This window comes from Coregonus clupeaformis, chromosome 6, assembly GCF_020615455.1.
Source record: "Coregonus clupeaformis isolate EN_2021a chromosome 6, ASM2061545v1, whole genome shotgun sequence".
NCBI classification, from domain to species: Eukaryota; Metazoa; Chordata; class Actinopteri; order Salmoniformes; family Salmonidae; genus Coregonus; species Coregonus clupeaformis.
Genome location: NC_059197.1, coordinates 13468362 through 13489167, shown reverse-complemented (window position 1 = coordinate 13489167; position 20806 = coordinate 13468362). Strand labels below are relative to the sequence as shown.

The following is a 20806-nucleotide window of genomic DNA, read 5'->3' as shown; positions in this document are numbered from 1 at the left end:
CATTACACCGTCTCTGTCTCTACACTGTCACTAACATTACACTGTCTCTGTCTCTACACTGTCACTAACATTACACTGTCTCTGTCTCTACACTGTCACTAACATTACACTGTCTCTACACTGTCACTAACATTACACTGTCTCTGTCTCTACACTGTCACTAACATTACACTGTCTCTGTCTCTACACTGTCACTAACATTACACTGTCTCTGTCTCTACACTGTCTCTGTCTCTACATTGTCACTAACATTACACTGTCTCTACACTGTCACTAACATTACACTGTCTCTGTCTCTACACTGTCACTAACATTACACTGTCTCTGTCTCTACACTGTCACTAACATTACACTGTCTCTGTCTCTACACTGTCACTAACATTACACTGTCTCTATACTGTCACTAACATTACACTGTCTCTGTCTCTCTACACTGTCACTAACATTACACTGTCTCTGTCTCTACACTGTCACTAACATTACACTGTCTCTGTCTCTACACTGTCACTAACATTACACTGTCTCTGTCTCTACACTGTCACTAACATTACACTGTCTCTCTGTCTCTACACTGTCACTAACATTACACTGTCTCTGTCTCTACACTGTCACTAACATTACACTGTCTCGGTCTCTATACTGTCACTAACATTACACTGTCTCTACACTGTCTCTACACTGTCACTAACATTACACTGTCTCTGTCTCTACACTGTCTCTACACTGTCACTAACATTACACTGTCTCTGTCTCTACACTGTCACTAACATTACACTGTCTCTGTCTCTACACTGTCACTAACATTACACTGTCTCTGTCTCTACACTGTCACTAACATTACACTGTCTCTGTCGCTACACTGTCACTAACATTACACTGTCTCTGTCTCTACACTGTCACTAACATTACACTGTCTCTACACTGTCTCTACACTGTCACTACCATTACACTGTCTCTGTTTCTATAATTACACTGTCTCTGTCTCTAACATTACACTGTCTCTATACTGTCACTAACATAACACTGTCACTAACATTACACTGTCTCTACACTTACACTGTCTCTGTCTCTACACTGTCACTAACATTACACTGTCTCTGTCTCTACACTGTCACTAACATTACACTGTCTCTACACTGTCACTAACATTACACTGTCTCTGTCTCTACACTGTCACTAACATTACACTGTCTCTGTCTCTACATTGTCACTAACTTTACACTGTCTCTATGTCTCTACACTGTCACTAACATTACACTGTCTCTGTCTCTACACTGTCACTAACATTACACTGTCTCTGTCTCTACACTGTCACTAACATTACACTGTCTCTGTCTCTACACTGTCACTAACATTACACTGTCTCTGTCTCTACACTGTCACTAACATTACACTGTCTCTGTCTCTACACTGTCACTAACATTACACTGTCTCTGTCTCTACACTGTCACTAACATTACACTGTCTCTGTCTCTACACTGTCACTAACATTACACTGTCTCTGTCTCTATTACACTGTCTCTGTCTCTACACTGTCACTAACATTACACTGTCTCTGTCTCTACACTGTCACTAACATTACACTGTCTCTGTTTTTACACTGTCACTAACATTACACTGTCTCTGTCTCTACACTGTCTCTGTCTCTACATTGTCACTAACATTACACTGTCTCTACACTGTCACTAACATTACACTGTCTCTGTCTCTACACTGTCACTAACATTACACTGTCTCTGTCTCTACACTGTCACTAACATTACACTGTCTCTGTCTCTACACTGTCACTAACATTACACTGTCTCTACACTGTCACTAACATTACACTGTCTCTGTCTCTACACTGTCACTAACATTACACTGTCTCTGTCTCTACACTGTCACTAACATTACACTGTCTCTGTCTCTATACTGTCACTAACATTACAGTGTCTCTGTCTCTACACTGTCACTAACATTACACTGTCTCTGTCTCTACACTGTCACTAACATTACACTGTCTCTGTCTCTACACTGTCTCTACACTGTCACTAACATTACACTGTCTCTGTCTCTACACTGTCACTAACATTACACTGTCTCTGTCTCTACACTGTCACTAACATTACACTGTCTCTGTCTCTATACTGTCACTAACATTACACTGTCTCTGTCTCTACACTGTCACTAACATTACACTGTCTCTGTCTCTACACTGTCACTAACATTACACTGTCTCTGTCTCTACACTGTCACTAACATTACACTGTCTCTGTCTCTACACTGTCACTAACATTACACTGTCTCTGTCTCTACACTGTCACTAACATTACACTGTCTCTGTCTCTACACTGTCACTAACATTACACTGTCTCTGTCTCTACACTGTCTCTACACTGTCACTAACATTACACTGTCTCTGTCTCTACACTGTCACTAACATTACACTGTCTCTGTCTCTACACTGTCTCTACACTGTCACTAACATTACACTGTCTCTGTCTCTACACTGTCACTAACATTACACTGTCTCTGTCTCTATACTGTCACTAACATTACAGTGTCTCTACACTGTCACTAACATTACACTGTCTCTGTCTCTACACTGTCACTAACATTACACTGTCTCTACACTGTCACTAACATTACACTGTCTCTACACTTACACTGTCTCTGTCTCTACACTGTCACTAACATTACACTGTCTCTGTCTCTACACTGTCACTAACATTACACTGTCTCTGTCTCTACACTGTCACTAACATTACACTGTCTCTGTCTCTACACTGTCACTAACATTACACTGTCTCTGTCTCTACACTGTCACTAACATTACACTGTCTCTACACTGTCACTAACATTACACTGTCTCTGTCTCTACACTGTCACTAACATTACACTGTCTCTGTCTCTACACTGTCACTAACATTACACTGTCTCTACACTGTCACTAACATTACACTGTCTCTGTCTCTACACTGTCACTAACATTACACTGTCTCTGTCTCTACACTGTCTCTGTCTCTACACTGTCACTAACATTACACTGTCTCTGTCTCTACACTGTCACTAACATTACACTGTCTCTGTCTCTACACTGTCACTAACATTACACTGTCTCTGTCTCTGTCTCTACACTGTCACTAACATTACACTGTCTCTATACTGTCACTAACATTACACTGTCTCTGTCTCTACACTGTCACTAACATTACACTGTCTCTGTCTCTACACTGTCACTAACATTACACTGTCTCTGTCTCTACACTGTCACTAACATTACACTGTCTCTACACTGTCACTAACATTACACTGTCTCTGTCTCTACACTGTCACTAACATTACACTGTCTCTGTCTCTACACTGTCACTAACATTACACTGTCTCTGTCTCTACACTGTCACTAACATTACACTGTTCTGTCTCTACACTGTCACTAACATTACACTGTCTCTGTCTCTACACTGTCACTAACATTACACTGTCTCTGTCTCTACACTGTCACTAACATTACACTGTCTCTGTCTCTACACTGTCACTAACATTACACTGTCTCTATGTCTCTACACTGTCACTAACATTACACTGTCTCTCTGTCTCTACACTGTCTCTATACTGTCACTAACATTACACTGCCTCTGTCTCTACACTGTCACTAACATTACACTGTCTCTGTCTCTACACTGTCACTAACATTACACTGTCTCTGTCTCTATACTGTCACTAACATTACAGTGTCTCTACACTGTCACTAACATTACACTGTCTCTGTCTCTACACTGTCACTAACATTACACTGTCTCTACACTGTCACTAACATTACACTGTCTCTGTCTCTACACTGTCACTAACATTACACTGTCTCTGTCTCTACACTGTCACTAACATTACACTGTCTCTGTCTCTACACTGTCACTAACATTACACTGTCTCTGTCTCTACACTGTCACTAACATTACACTGTCTCTACACTGTCACTAACATTACACTGTCTCTGTCTCTACACTGTCACTAACATTACACTGTCTCTACACTGTCACTAACATTACACTGTCTCTACACTGTCTCTGTCTCTATACTGTCACTAACATTACAGTGTCTCTGTCTCTACACTGTCACTAACATTACACTGTCTCTGTCTCTACACTGTCACTAACATTACACTGTCTCTGTCTCTACACTGTCACTAACATTACACTGTCTCTGTCTCTACACTGTCACTAACATTACACTGTCTCTGTCTCTACACTGTCACTAACATTACACTGTCTCTGTCTCTACACTGTCACTAACATTACACTGTCTCTGTCTCTACACTGTCACTAACATTACAGTGTCTCTACACTGTCACTAACATTACACTGTCTCTGTCTCTACACTGTCACTAACATTACACTGTCTCTGTCTCTACACTGTCTACTGTCTCTACACTGTCACTAACATTACACTGTCTCTGTCTCTACACTGTCACTAACATTACACTGTCTCCTGTCTCTACATTGTCACTAACATTACACTGTCTCTGTCTCTATGAATACACTGTCTCTGTCTCTACACTGTCACTAACATTACACTGTCTCTGTCTCTACACTGTCACTAACATTACACTGTCTCTGTCTCTACACTGTCACTAACATTACACTGTCTCTGTCTCTACACTGTCTCTGTCTCTACACTGTCACTAACATTACACTGTCTCTGTCTCTACACTGTCACTAACATTACACTGTCTCTGTCTCTACACTGTCACTAACATTACACTGTCTCTGTCTCTACACTGTCACTAACATTACACTGTCTCTGTCTCTACACTGTCACTAACATTACACTGTCTCTGTCTCTACACTGTCACTAACATTACACTGTCTCTGTCTCTACACTGTCACTAACATTACACTGTCTCTGTCTCTACACTGTCACTAACATTACACTGTCTCTGTCTCTACACTGTCACTAACATTACACTGTCTCTACACTGTCACTAACATTACACTGTCTCTGTCTCTACACTGTCACTAACATTACACTGTCTCTGTCTCTACACTGTCACTAACATTACACTGTCTCTATGTCTCTACACTGTCACTAACATTACACTGTCTCTGTCTCTACACTGTCACTAACATTACACTGTCTCTGTCTCTACACTGTCACTAACATTACACTGTCTCTGTCTCTACACTGTCACTAACATTACACTGTCTCTGTCTCTACATTGTCACTAACTTTACACTGTCTCTATGTCTCTACACTGTCACTAACATTACACTGTCTCTATACTGTCACTAACATTACACTGTCTCTACACTGTCACTAACATTACACTGTCTCTGTCTCTACATTGTCACTAACTTTACACTGTCTCTATGTCTCTACACTGTCACTAACATTACACTGTCTCTATACTGTCACTAACATTACACTGTCTCTGTCTCTACACTGTCACTAACATTACACTGTCTCTGTCTCTACACTGTCACTAACATTACACTGTCTCTGTCTCTACACTGTCACTAACATTACACTGTCTCTATACTGTCACTAACATTACACTGTCTCTGTCTCTACACTGTCACTAACATTACACTGTCTCTGTCTCTACACTGTCACTAACTTTACACTGTCTCTATGTCTCTACACTGTCACTAACATTACACTGTCTCTATACTGTCACTAACATTACACTGTCTCTGTCTCTACACTGTCATTAACATTACACTGTCTCTGTCTCTACACTGTCACTAACATTACACTGTCTCTGTCTCTACACTGTCTCTACACTGTCACTAACATTACACTGTCTCTGTCTCTACACTGTCTCTATACTGTCACACAAAAGGACTGTCAATCTCCCTCGGCCTGGGGCTCCATGCAAGATCTCACCTCGTGGAGTTGCAATGATCATGAGAACAGTTAGGAATCAGCCCAGAACTACACGGGAGGATCTTGTCAATGATCTCAAGGCAGCTGGGACCATAGTCACCAAGAAAATAATTGGTAACACACTACGCCATGAAGGACTGAAATCCTGCAGCGCCCGCAAGGTCCCCCTGCTCAAGAAAGCACATATACAGGCCCGTCTGAAGTTTGCCAATGAACATCTGAATGATTCAGAGGAGAACTGGGTGAAAGTGTTGTGGTCAGATGAGACTAAAATCGAGCTCTTTGGCATCAACTCAACTCGCCGTGTTTGGAGGAGGAGGAATGCTGCCTAACCATCCCCACCGTCAAACAAGGAGGTGGAAACATTATGCTTTGGGGGTGTTTTTCTGCTAAGGGGACAGGACAACTTCACCGCATCAAAGGGACAATGGACGGGGCCATGTACCGTCAAATCTTGGGTGAGAACCTCCTTCCCTCAGCCAGGGCATTGAAAATGGGTCGTGGATGGGTATTCCAGCATGACAATGACCCAAAACACACGGCCAAGGCAACAAAGGAGTGGCTCAAGAAGAAGCACATTAAGGTCCTGGAGTGGCCTAGCCAGTCTCCAGACCTTAATCCCATAGGAAATCTGTGGAGGGAGCTGAAGGTTCGAGTTGCCAAAAGTCAGGCTCGAAACCTTAATGACTTGGAGAAGATCTGCAAAGAGGAGTGGGACAAAATCCCTCCTGAGATGTGTGCAAACCTGGTGGCCAACTACAAGAAACGTCTGACCTCTGTGATTGCCAACAAGGGTTTTGCCACCAAGTACTAAGTCATGTTTTGCAGAGGGGTCAAATACTTATTTCCCTCATTAAAATGCAAATCAATTTATAAAATTTTTGACATGCGTTTTTCTGGATTTTGTTGTTGTTATTCTGTCTCTCACTGTTCAAATAAACCTACCATTAAAATTATAGACTGCTCATGTCTTTGTCAGTGGGCAAACGTACAAAATCAGCAGGGGATCAAGTAGTTTTTTCCCTCACTGTAGGTAGGTGACATACATAGTGTTTTAATCAGCTGACATGGTGTGTTTTCTCTCAGGGCAGGTCTATGGTGGGTTTTGGGTGTTTTGGGTCAAACAAACCCGGTGTTCCGTCCCAAATGGCACCCTGTTCCCTACATGGTGCGCTTCGTTTTGACCAGAGCCCGTCAAAGAGTGGTGCACTATATAGGGAAAAGGGTGCCATTTGGGACGCAATCGCAATGTCACCTCTGTTTACATTAACAACAGCTGACAGTGTCTATCATACGTATTTACAAAACAACTGTTCTGTCCCTCTTAGACGTAGCTGTGTATAATTTGACAGGCAGATAAACGCCCGCTCCTCATCAAGACTCTGGAGACAGGATATCCGTTTGTCCTCAGGTTTATTTGACTGAGAAAAGGTGAAACTGGGACAAGAAGACAACCCTCAGTAAAATTGCCTTCAAACATCTGCGTGGCGTAAAGATACAACAGAATGGCAATGACAAGGTATCATTACTAATGGAGAACAGTTTGTAACGGCACAGACGTAATACATCTTCTGACTAATACAACCGAAAGAGCTCAATGGGTTTTCTTGGTCTGACATGAGAAAACGAAAAGGTCCCAGGTCGTTTGTGTAGCTAAGATGTAAAGGTGTAATTCCACAGTAACGGAATTACGCTCAGAAACCCATTGATTTCAAAGTTTAACAAACCATACAGCTCTATGCACAAAGGCTATTTTGAACCATTTACACAGCAAATGTCACAAATTGGAACTGGAAGAACTGCAGATGCAAAGTTTGGTCTCTGTTTTTTATGCAACCATTTTTTTCCAAAAACTCTTGTTAAATATCTGCTCCGAATTAAGATTCAAAGATGTCTGCAGAAAGAATCGGGTGTGCCATGACACCTTGAGTTAGAAAACATTTATTTGGGTTATTGAACTACAGTAGGTGAAGTAGATTTACATCTGGTAACGGAATTATGGTAACGGAATTACATCATGGACACTGGTGGAAAAAGTACCCAATTGTCAAACTTGAGTAAAAGTAAAGATACCTTAATAGAAAATGACTCAAGTAAAAGGAAAAGTCACCCAGTAAAATACTACTTAAGTAAACGTCTAAAAGTATTTGGTTTTAAATATACTTAAGTATCAAAAGTAAAAGTATAAATAAGTAAGCAAACCAGATGGTACGATTTTCTTGTTTTTTAAATGTATGAATAGCCAGGGGCACACTCCAACACTCAGACATAATTTACAAATGAAGCATTTGTGTTTAGTGAGTCTGCCAGATCAGAGGCAGTAGGGATGACCAGGGATGTTCTCTTGATAAGTGCATGAATTGGACCATTTTCTGTCCTGCTAAGCATTCAAAATGTAATGAGTATTTTGGGTGTCAGGGAAAATGTATGGAGTAAAAAGTACATTATTTTCTGTAGGAATGTAGTGAAGTAAAAGTAAAAGTTGTCAAAAACATAAGTAGTAAAGTACAGATACCAAAAAAAACTACTTACTGGTATTTTTACATAAGTACTTTACACCACTGGGTCCATGGATATGAATATCATTCTCTTCATGGTGATCTATCCTGAATAGGTACACAAAGGTAGAAATATCCAATATCCTTCTTTTGCTTATTTGGGTATTGTTCTACACACTGGCTATAATTGAGTTCCGCCCCCAAACATACCACATTTGTTTGGTTCGGACCAGACCAAATCTGAACCAATCATAGATGTCTATGTTTCACAAGTTTGGTCATTACAGTAGAGTACAGTAAAGTAGATATGTTCAGTACAATACAATAAAGTACATTATACACTACTCTACATATACAGTACTCGACTTTTCTTGACATTACTGTTCTGTTCTCTACTCTACTGTCTATGATTGGTTCTGATTTGGTCCGGCCAGGGCGGACATATGAAATTTCAACGACCATGGACATCCGGTACTCAGTTACAGTAAATGGAAAGAGGGTAGGTGTCAGTAAGAGCCGGGACGAGAGAGAGAGAGAGAGAGAGAGAGAGAGAGAGAGAGAGAGAGAGAGAGAGAGAGAGAGAGAGAGAGAGAGAGAGAGAGAGAGAGAGAGAGACGAGAGAGAGAGACAGAGAGAGAGAGAGAGAGAGAGAGAGAGAGAGAGAGAGAGAGAGACAGAGAGAGAGAGACAGAGAGAGACAGAGAGAGAGAGAGAGAGAGAGAGAGACAGAGAGAGAGAGACAGAGAGAGAGAGAGAGAGAGAGAGAGAGAGAGAGAGAGAGAGAGAGAGAGAGAGAGAGAGAGAGAGAGAGAGAGACAGAGAGAGAGAGAGAGAGAGAGAGAGAGAGAGAGAGAGAGAGAGAGAGAGAGAGTTAGAGAGAGAGAGTTTCTTCATTTTCAGTCTTAATTTCTCAAAAATATAGACTCTTAGATTTCATTTGACATGTTGGTGCTCATGGGTCCTTTTACATGCCCTAAACCAGGGGTGTCAAACTCATTTTAGCTCAGGGGCCACATGGAGTAAAATCTTTTCACAAGTGGGCCGGACCGGAAAAATCATGGTATATATAACTTAAAAACAACAACTTCAGATTGTTTTCTTTGTTTTAATATGATCAACATACAACATAAAGCTGGAGCCTGAGGACAGTGTGTCCAAAATAGTACAAGCACAACATCACTATTAATCATAAAACACCTGAAGTTTATTTGAAAATTCTAAAGAAAAAGAACACAAACACACAATGCCTCAGTGATTAACAGAACTGTTTCACAGATCACAGAACTATATCAGGGGGTCATTTCTCAGGCAGAAATGTAGATAAAAAATAATGAAATCCTGTTCCCCAAACAAGTGCAAGAACCACAGAGTCAAGAATAGGTTAAATATACAAATAAAATAAAATCAATTAAAAACAATAGCACATCAACATAAAAACTTATAAACATAAAGCTGGAGCCTGAGGACAGTGTGTCCAAAAGCACAACATCACTATTAATCATAAAACACCTCAAGTTATTTGAAAGTTCTGAGGACAAAGAACACACAAACACACAATGCCTCAGTGATTCACAGAAGTATATCACAGATCACAGAACTATATCAGGGTGTCTCATGTAGCACTTTAAGTGGGGTTGCATAGTTTATTTGACTCCTGATACCTGGCATCTTTTAGCTTTCACCAGCGCATCAATATCAGGCGTCACATCCTGAGTGGCAGCCAACTTCAGGATGTGATTCAAGTGCTTGTGCGTGAGCCTTGAGCGCAGCTTTGTTTTATTTATGCTCATTACAGAGAAAACTTGCTCACAAAGATATGTGGTTCAAAACATGCACAACAGTTTTGCAGCGAGGGCTGTCAAGTTTGGGTAACCTGGCAAGAGATTCTGATTAAATGTGTCCAAGCCAGCTGCAGCAAATTTGCCCTTCAAATCCGAGTCACACTGCAAGTCTATTATTTGAAGTTGGATGCTGACGGGCAGATCAGAGGGATTCACAGTGATTGGCGAGCAAAAAACGTTGAAGTCTTTCTCCAGTTCACCAAAAATCTGAAAGCGTTGCTCAAACTCCCGTAACAGTCCCGTTATTTTATCTTTGAACCGCTTCATGTCTGCCACATGTTGGGTCGCGCACACATTTTTCAGACAGGGGAAGTGAGCTGCATCACCACCGGCAAGTTGCGTCTCCCACAATGACAGCTTCAACTTGAAAGAACGTATGCTGTCACAATACTGCGTGACAACTTTGTTGCGCCCTTGCAGCTGTTTGTTCAAGTTATTCAGGTGCTCTGTAACATCCACCATAAATGCAAGGTCCTGCATCCATTCTGCGGAATGGAATTCTAACACTGGTTTGCCCTTTTCTTCCATGAACTGTTCAATTTCTTCTCGTAAATCAAAGAAACCTCGGCTTAACCATCTTACCTCAGTGTGGCATGGCAGGCCATAGATGTGGTCTTTCTCTCTGAGAAGGCTGTCAAACTGACGGTGATTCAGGCTTCTGGATCGGATGAAATTAACAGTTTGGATGACCACCTTCATGACGTTATCCATCTTTAATGACTTGCAACACAAAGGCTCCTGGTGCAAAATACAGTGAAAAGTCAAAAAATCACGTCCTCCATTTGCAGATTGCACTTTCTCTCTGAACTTTGTCACAACGCCTGCTTTTTTTCCCGATCATTGAGGGCGCACCATCTGTAGCCAGGCTGACAGCGCGGGACCAGTCCACTCCGACCCTGTCCAGCGCGCCCGACGAGTGCGGTAAAAATATCAGCTGCTGTCGTTGTATCTGTCATCGGCACCAACTCCACGAACTCCTCGGTGACGGTCAATGTGTCATCAACTCCCGCGGATGAAAATGGCCAGTTGTGCAACATCTGTAATGTCCGTGCTTTCATCAATTGCAACCGAAAACGCAATAAATGACTTTACTTTTTGCTTCAACTGGCTGTCCAAATCCACTGAAAGATCGGAAATCCTGTCTGCAACTGTGTTTCTTGTCAGGCTGATATTTACAAAAGCCTGACGCTTTTCAGGGCACACAATCTCCGCTGCCTTCATCATGCATGTTTTTACAAATTCACCCTCACTAAATGGTTTTGAAGCCACTGGCGATTTCATTAGCAATGAGGTAGCTAGCTTTCACTGCAGCGTCACTGATGTCTCGGCTGTGAGTAAACACAGACTTGACCTACTTGCTCTGCCCCGGTATAAACAGTTTGCTTGCTTAACACAATTGCTATTGCGCCATCCAGTGGACGCAATTGGAACAGCAGTTTATTTTATTGAAAAATTGCAGCGCATTTTTATACTTTACAAAATCATCTCGCGGGCCGGATTAAACCCGTTTGCGGGCCTGATCCGGCCCGCGGGCCGGACGTTTGACACCCCTGCCCTAAACCATTAGAGTCATACTAAGCTAGCAGTTTCACCAATCTCTCCAAAATAATGATATCAATGTTTCAAAGTTCACCAAAACAACCATTGGCAACATGAGGTAAGTAAAGAATAAGCTATTACCAACAATGCTATCAAAGGCATAAGACTTGATGGAGATAGCTAAGATAGCGGTATGCAGAAGAGAAACACTTTTCACGACACTTCAATACCGAACTGACTTTTTCGTAGCAAGTTAGGAGAACTTACACAGCAGGTTAGGAGAATAAACGCAGCAGGTTAGGAGAATAAACGCAGCAGGTTAGGAGAACTTACACAGCAGGTTAGGAGAATAAACGCAGCAGGTTAGGAGAATAAACGCAGCAGGTTAGGAGAATAAACGCAGCAGGTTAGGGGAACTTACACAGCAGGTTAGGAGAATAAACGCAGCAGGTTAGGAGAATAAACGCAGCAGGTTAGGAGAATTTACGCAGCAGGTTAGGAGAATTTACGCAGCAGGTTAGGAGAACTTACGCAGCAGGTTAGGAGAACTTACGCAGCAGGTTAGGAGAACTTACGCAGCAGGTTAGGAGAACAAACGCAGCAGGTTAGGAGAATAAACGCAGCAGGTTAGGGGAACTTACACAGCAGGTTAGGAGAATAAACGCAGCAGGTTAGGAGAATAAACGCAGCAGGTTAGGAGAACTTACGCAGCAGGTTAGGAGAACTTACACAGCAGGTTAGGAGAACTTACACAGCAGGTTAGGAGAACTTACGCAGCAGGTTAGGAGAATAAACGCAGCAGGTTAGAAGAACATACGCAGCAGGTTAGGAGAATAAACGCAGCAGGTTAGGGGAACTTACACAGCAGGTTAGGAGAATAAACGCAGCAGGTTAGGAGAACTTACGCAGCAGGTTAGGAGAACTTACGCAGCAGGTTAGGAGAACTTACGCAGCAGGTTAGGAGAACATACGCAGCAGGTTAGGAGAACTTACGCAGCAGGTTAGGAGAACTTACGCAGCAGGTTAGGGGAACTTACGCAGCAGGTTAGGAGAACTTACGCAGCAGGTTAGGAGAACTTACGCAGCAGGTTAGGAGAACATACGCAGCAGGTTAGGAGAACTTACGCAGCAGGTTAGGAGAATAAACACAGCAGGTTAGGAGAATAAACGCAGCAGGTTTAGGAGTCTGAGGTTAAGTTTATGAAAAGGGTTAGCGAAAATGCTCTCCTAACCTGCTAGGAAAATCACTTCGTACTGAAGTGGCTCTCCAGTATGCAGAATCATGATGTTCTTTATTGGAGAAAACAAACTTCCTGTTTACTGAGGTCACATGACAAGTAAGGTTAAGGCGACAAAAGGAAAGCTGCTTATATCAAACCAGTGGGAGACAAACACACCCAAATGGTACATGAATAATCACGTAACAGAACAAAAACGTAGAACAGATTCTACACAGCTATAACTGTCTCATACACTGAACACATTACAGTTTTACCAGAATACCAAAACAGACATTTAACTTTTCAAAAAAAAAGAAGAAAAAAAAAAAGATACTATGTGATTCTAATAACCATATACAGGAAATGCATTGGTTAAGGTGAAGTGAGTATCAGAAGATGACTGGTCTCTTTGCAGTCTATTCAGATGTACACACCAACACTGCTTCCACTGTGGTGAGACTGCAGTGGTTGAACTCTGGAGCCCTTATACCCGATGAAAACAGGATTCTGAGGTACGGCTTGGAAACTGGAGTTGTGTGAAGCAGACAGGCTTCCCGGATGACTGTAGGAGTATGGATTGGTCTGTTGACTGTAGGAGTATGGATTGGTCTGTTGACTGTAGGAGTATGGATTGGTCTGTTGACTGTGGAGTATGGATTGGTCTGTTGGCTGATGTATAGGGAGTTACCCGGAGTGGACAGGCTGCTGACGTAGTTGGAGCTGTTAGAGGTGGAGGGATGGTGTCCGTCAGCGCTGCCATGATGATAGACCAACGGCCCAACGTTCTCCACCAAGCTAGTGTCATCCACGGCAGCAGAAGGGTTCATGACATGTTGTCCATAAGGCGAGTTATGAAGAATTGGAGCTTGGTGGTGTTGGTATGCATCGAAGCCGTGACTTTGTTGGTGGTTCAGACCGGGCTGGTGGTTAGCCCTCATGCTAGGGACACTGGAGATGGGATGGTACCGCGTCAGGGTGGGTTTGTTGATCCTGTTGGCTGGGTGGTAGATATCGAACGAGGCGGAGGGGACGCGGCGACAGAGGAAAAGAAGCCCCGAGGTGAAGAGGACGGCTCCGGTCACCCAGCCGATGTAGAGAGCCTCCCCCAGCTCCCTGCGCTGGGCGTCGATCAGCAGGGGGTTGTAGAAGTCACGGATTATGGTGTGAGCCATCCAGGAGACTGGGGTGAACACACAGATAGAGGCCAGTAACTGCATGCCTCCCGCCACCCTGAGGATGAGGGTCTTAGCGCGGTCGTTGTCCTGGATGCAGGAGGTACAGCGCATCCCTGCAAGAGCCCCCAGCAGACCCAGCCCTGAAAGGGCCAGAGAGCAGCACATCAAGCCCCTGGCAGCCTGTGGAAGAGAAGACCAATACATACTGTAGCACATTAACCCATCATTACATTTAAAGTCATTTAGCGGACGCTCTTATCCAGAGCGACTTACAGTTAGTGAGTGCATACATTTTTTATTTTACCCACAACCATGCTCTACCAACTGAGCTACATCCCTGCCGGCCATTCCCTCCCCTACCCTAGACGACGCTGGGCCAATTGTGCGCCGCCCCATGGGTCTCCCGGTCGCGGCCGGCTACGACAGAGCCTGGATTCGAACCAGGATCTCTAGTGGCACAGTTAGCACTGCGATGCAGCGCCTTAGACCACTGCGCCACTCGGGAGGCGACCTCTTCAAGAGGTTCGGGTCTCTTGGTGGAACGGCTAAGGTTGATAGTTGCTGGACCCGGGTTTGAGTCCTGGAAGGAGCTACCGCCCATATTTGCTACAATACATAAAGTAACGTTTACCAAAAATAGGGTTCAAATGTGTTCATGATTGACATGATTTCATAGTGTTCATCCCAAATGGCACCCTATTCCCTGTATTACTAATGGCCGGGGCCCAAGAGGGTGACACTGGCACTATATAGGGAAGAGGGTGCCATTTTGGGACGCAGTCATAAAGTAATCATACCTGCAGGTCTGGAGGGAGGAACAGCAGAGAGTCGTACACCTTGCACTGCATCCTGATGTTGGCCTGTCTGTAGCAGTTCATCCACAGACCCTCCCAGCGCGTCTCCATGACGATGATGTTCTCTCCGATGAAGGCTGTCACCTTCCACATGGGCATCCCGGTGACGGCGGCCGCCCCCATCAGACCCACCAGGCCCACGCACAGCGCCGCCATCTCAGACACGCCCTGGACCATCACGTCGTCCGCTGTCAGGGTCCAAACAAACTCTCAGTCCTCCTGACAAAGTAACCTTACAGTGATAGTTGGCTCCCAAAATCTACTTTTCTCAGATGTTTTCAGACCTCAGAAATGGTCTAAGTTGGAGATGAGTCCATGTCCCCTTCACAATGTCCCAAAACAAACGAAAATCCTGTACGGTTGGAGTAGTGTCCTAGGCAGAGAGGTGACCTGTCCTGTTCTCAGTGTTATTGGTGAAGTGTGACCTGTCCTGTTCACAGTGTGATGGTGAAGTATGACCAGTCCTGTCCCTCAGTGTGATGGTGAAGTATGACCTGTCCTGTTCTCAGTGTGATGGTGAAGTATGACCTGTCCTGTCCTCAGTGTGATGGTGAAGTATGACCTGTCCTGTTCTCAGTGTGATGGTGAAGTATGAGACAGACAATAGAGCAGGGTGTTGGGTAGGTATTGTCTGTTATGGGAGAGAAACTCTGCTCTCTCCTGGTTGGCTTATAGGATCAGGGTACAAAGGAGGACCTGTGTTGACGTGTGTGTGTGTGTGTGTGTGTGTGTGTGTGTGTGTGTGTGTGTGTGTGTGTGTGTGTGTGTGTGTGCATTGGCTAGTACGGTAGTTCATTGGTTCACCCACTTGTTGATGTTTTCATAGTCTATTTATAGCCAACACATCCATTCAACTACACATTATTCCATTGGAGCTTAATACAGTAGATAGCTGTGTTACCATTGTCTGATTTAGAGAAAAATAAAAATGTAAGGTTACATACAACATTTAATGAAAGACAATCAACATAGTCTGATTTAACAAAGCCTCCATTATTTACCTACATATTTCGTCAAGCTTGAGCTTCCATCTCACCACCATAGGGAGCTTCCATCTCACTACCATAGGGAGCTTCCATCTCACCACCATAGGGAGCTTCCATCTCACCACCATAGGGAGCTTCCATCTCACCACCATAGGGAGCTTCCATCTCACTACCATAGGGAGCTTCCATCTCACCACCATAGGGAGCTTCCATCTCTACCATAGGGAGCTTCCATCTCACCACCATAGGGAGCTTCCATCTTTCACCACCATAGGGAGCTTCCATCTCACCACCATAGGGAGCTTCCATCTCACCACCATAGGGAGCTTCCATCTCACCACCATAGGGAGCTTCCATCTCACTACCATAGGGAGCTTCCATCTCTACCATAGGGAACTTCCATCTCTACCATAGGGAGCTTCCATCTCACTACCATAGGGAGCTTCCATCTCACTACCATAGGGAGCTTCCATCTCTACCATAGGGAACTTCCATCTCTACCATAGGGAGCTTCCATCTCACTACCATAGGGAGCAGCCATCTCATTACCATAGGGAGCTTCCATCTCTACCATAGGGAGCTTCCATCTCACCACCATAGGGAGCTTCCATCTCACTACCATAGGGAGCTTCCATCTCTACCATAGGGAGCTTCCATCTCTACCATAGGGAGCTTCCATCTCACTACCATAGGGAGCTTCCATCTCTACCATAGGGAGCTTCCATCTCACTACCATAGGGAGTTTCCAGCTCACCACCATAGGGAGCTTCCAGCTCACCACCATAGGGAGCTTCCATCTCACCACCATAGGGAGCTTCCATCTCACTACCATAGGGAGCTTCCATCTCACCACCATAGGGAGCTTCCATCTCACCACCATAGGGAGCTTCCATCTCACTACCATAGGGAGCTTCCATCTCACCACCATAGGGAGCTTCCATCTCTCACTACCATAGGGAGCTTCCATCTCTCACCACCATAGGGAGCTTCTATCTCACCACCATAGGGAGCTTTCATCTCACCACCACCATAGGGAGCTTCCATCTCTCACCACCATAGGGAGGAGAGGAACTGTTTCATGCAGTGGTTTCATGTGAGCCACCCAGCGTTCAAATCAATGTATTTATCACATGCTTCATTAACAACAGGTGTAGACTAACAGTGAAATGCTTCCTGCTCAACAATGCAGAGAAGAACAAAACAAACAGGATAAATAAATACACAATGAGTAGCTATAACTTGGCTATATACACGGGGTACCAGTACCAAGTCCATGTGCAGGGGTACGAGGTAATTGAGGTAGATATGTACATATAGGTAGGGCTAAAGTGAGTAGGCAACAGGATAGATAATAAACAGTAGCAGCAGCGTCTGTGATGAGTCAACATCGACTCGGTACTGGTACCCCGTGTATACAGCCAAGTTATAGTTACTCATTGTGTATTTATTTATTGTGTTATTCTTTTTTTTTCTCTGCATTGTTGGTAAGTAAACATTTCACTGTTATTCTACACCTGTTGTTTACGAAGCATGTGACAAATTTGATTTGATGGATTTGAACCGAGTCAGTGCAAAAAGGGTACCGCTTGGTGTGTGTTTTGTATTTGTATTTATTATGGATCCCCGTTAGTTCCTGCCAAGGCAGCAGCTACTCTTCCTGGGGTTTATTATGGATCCCCATTAGTTCCTGCCAAGTCAGCAGCTACTCTTCCTGGGGTTTATTATGGATCCCCATTAGTTCCTGCCAAGGCAGCAGCTACTCTTCCTGGGGTTTATTATGGATCCCCATTAGTTCCTGCCAGGGCAGCAGCTACTCTTCCTGGGGTTTATTATGGATCCCCGTTAGTTCCAGCCAAGGCAGCAGCTACTCTTCCTGGGGTTTATTATGGATCCCCATTAGTTCCTGCCAAGGCAGCAGCTACTCTTCCCGGGGTTTATTATGGATCCCCATTAGTTCCTGCCAGGGCAGCAGATACTCTTCCTGGGGTTTATTATGGATCCCCGTTAGTTCCAGCCAAGTCAGCAGCTACTCTTCCTGGGGTCTATTATGGATCCCCATTAGTTCCTGCCAAGGCAGCAGCTACTCTTCCCGGGGTTTATTATGGATCCCCATTAGTTCCTGCCAGGGCAGCAGCTACTCTTCCTGGGGTTTATTATGGATCCCCGTTAGTTCCAGCCAAGTCAGCAGCTACTCTTCCTGGGGTTTATTATGGATCCCCATTAGTTCCTGCCAAGGCAGCAGCTACTCTTCCCGGGGTTTATTATGGATCCCCATTAGTTCCTGCCAGGGCAGCAGCTACTCTTCCTGGGGTTTATTATGGATCCCCGTTAGTTCCAGCCAAGGCAGCAGCTACTCTTCCTGGGGTTTATTATGGATCCCCATTAGTTCCTGCCAAGGCAGCAGCTACTCTTCCTGGGGTTTATTATGGATCCCCATTAGTTCCTGCCAAGGCAGCAGCTACTCTTCCTGGGGTTTATTATGGATCCCCATTAGTTCCTGCCAAGGCAGCAGCTACTCTTCCCGGGGTTTATTATGGATCCCCGTTAGTTCCTGCCAGGGCAGCAGCTACTCTTCCTGGGGTTTATTATGGATCCCCGTTAGTTCCAGCCAAGGCAGCAGCTACTCTTCCTGGGGTTTATTATGGATCCCCATTAGTTCCTGCCAAGGCAGCAGCTACTCTTCCTGGGGTTTATTATGGATCCCCATTAGTTCCTGCCAAGGCAGCAGCTACTCTTCCTGGGGTTTATTATGGATCCCCATTAGTTCCTGCCAAGGCAGCAGCTACTCTTCCTGGGGTTTATTATGGATCCCCATTAGTTCCTGCCAAGGCAGCAGCTACTCTTCCTGGGGTTTATTATGGATCCCCATTAGTTCCTGCCAAGGCAGCAGCTACTCTTCCTGGGGTTTATTATGGATCCCCATTAGTTCCTGCCAAGGCAGCAGCTACTCTTCCTGGGGTTTATTATGGATCCCCGTTAGTTCCTGCCAGGGCAGCAGCTACTCTTCCTGGGGTTTATTATGGATCCCCATTAGTTCCTGCCAAGGCAGCAGCTACTCTTCCCGGGGTTTATTATGGATCCCCATTAGTTCCTGCCAAGGCAGCAGCTACTCTTCCCGGGGTCCAGCAAAATTAAGGCAGTTTATACAATCTTTAAAACATTACAATACATTCACAACAGATTTCACAACATATTAAGTGTGTGCCCTCAGGCCCCTACTCCACTACCACATATCTACAACACAAAATCCATGTGTACGTGTGTGTATAGTGCGTATGTTATCGTGTGTTTGTATGCATGTGTCTGTGTCTATGTTTGTGTTGCTTCACAGTCCCCGCTGTTCCATAAGGTGTATTTTTTATCTGTTTTCTAAATCTAATTTTACTGCTTGCATGAGTTACTTGTTGTGGAATAGAGTTCCATGTAGTCATGGCTCTATGAGGTACTGTGCGCCTCCCATAGTCTGTTCTGGACTTGGGGACTGTGAAGAGACCTCTGGTGGCATGTCTTGTGGGGTATGCATGGGTGTCCGAGCTGTGTGCTAGTAGTTTAAACAGACTGCTCGGTGCATTCAGCTTGTCAGTACCTCTCACAAATACAAGTAGTGATGAAGTCAATCTCTCCTCCTCTTTGAGCCAGGAGAGATTGACATGCATATTGTTAATGTTAGCTCTCTGTGTACATCCAAGGGCCAGCTGTGCTGCCCTGTTCTGAGCCAATTGCAATTTTCTTAAGTCCCTCTTTGTGGCACCTGACCACACAACTGAACAGTAATCCAGGAGCGACAAAACTAGAGCCTGTAGGACCTGCCTTGTTGATAGTGCTGTTAAGAAGGTAGAGATGCGCTTTATTATGGACAGACTTCTCCCCATCTTAGCTACTGTTGTATCAATATGTTTTAACCATGACAGTTTACAATACAGGGTTACTCCAAGCAGTTTAGTCACCTCAACTTGCTCAATTTCCACATTATTCATTACAAGATTTAGTTGAGGTTTGGGTTTAGTGAATGATTTGTCCCAAATACAATGCTTTTAGTTTTTGAAATATTTAGGACTAACATTCCTTGCCACCCATTCTGAAACTAACTGCAGCTCTTTGTTAAGTGTTGCTGTCATTTCAGTCGCTGTGGTAGCTGACGTGTATAGTGTTGAGTCATCCGCATACACAGACACACTGGCTTTACTCAAAGCCAGTGGCATGTCGTTAGTAAAGATTGAAAAAAGTAAAGGGCCTAGACAGCTGCCCTGGGGAATTCCTGATTCTACCTGGATTCTGTTGGAGAGGCTTCCATTAAAGAACACCCTCTGTATTCTGTTAGACAGGTAACTCTTTATCCACAATATAGCAGGGGGTGTAAAGCCATAACACATACGTTTTTCCAGCAACAGACTATGATCGATAATGTCAAAAGCCGCACTGAAGTCTAACAAAACAGCCTCCACAGTCTTTTTATCATCAATTTCTCTCAGCCAATCATCAGTCATTTGTGTAAGTGCTGTGCTTGTTGAATGTCCTTCCCTAAAGCGTGCTGAAAGTCCTATTTGCCATTTATTTTGCCTCATCCTTCGCAACCATACAGTTTGTCAATTCCTCATCAATCCACAGGGATTTAACATTTTTTACAGTCATTTTCTTAATAGGTGCAAGTTTATTAGTACCTGGGATAAGCAATTTCAGAAATGTGTCAAGTGCAGTGTCTGTTTGCTCCTCATTACACACCACGGACCAACAAATATTCTTTACATCAACAACATAGGAATCGCTACTAAACTTATTGTATGACCTCTTATACACAATATTAGGCCCAGCCTTTGGAACTTTGGTTTTC

At 44.0% G+C, this 20806-nt stretch overlaps 1 protein-coding gene across 1 annotated transcript; it reads right to left on the bottom strand.

Moving 5' to 3' along the window:
* Positions 1 to 13320: 13320 nt before the first annotated feature.
* LOC121568312 (claudin-8-like) lies at positions 13321 to 15166 on the bottom strand. The gene is made up of 2 exons (XM_041878866.2): positions 14933 to 15166; positions 13321 to 14315 (listed from the first exon to the last, which is right to left on the bottom strand). The coding sequence occupies exons 1-2, from the start codon at positions 15164 to 15166 to the stop codon at positions 13377 to 13379; spliced, it is 1173 nt and encodes a 390-aa protein (XP_041734800.2). The 3' UTR covers positions 13321 to 13376.
* Between the last annotated feature and the right edge of the window lie 5640 nt (positions 15167 to 20806).

Bases quoted from the DNA above. Each gene is read 5' to 3' on its own strand.
- LOC121568312 (XM_041878866.2), bottom strand. From the start codon at position 15,166: ATGGTCCAGGGCGTGTCTGAGATGGCGGCGCTGTGCGTGGGCCTGGTG. The intron at 14,316-14,932 runs GTATGATTACTT...TCTCTTCCACAG, and splicing joins TCCTCCCTCCAGACCTGCAG to GCTGCCAGGGGCTTGATGTG.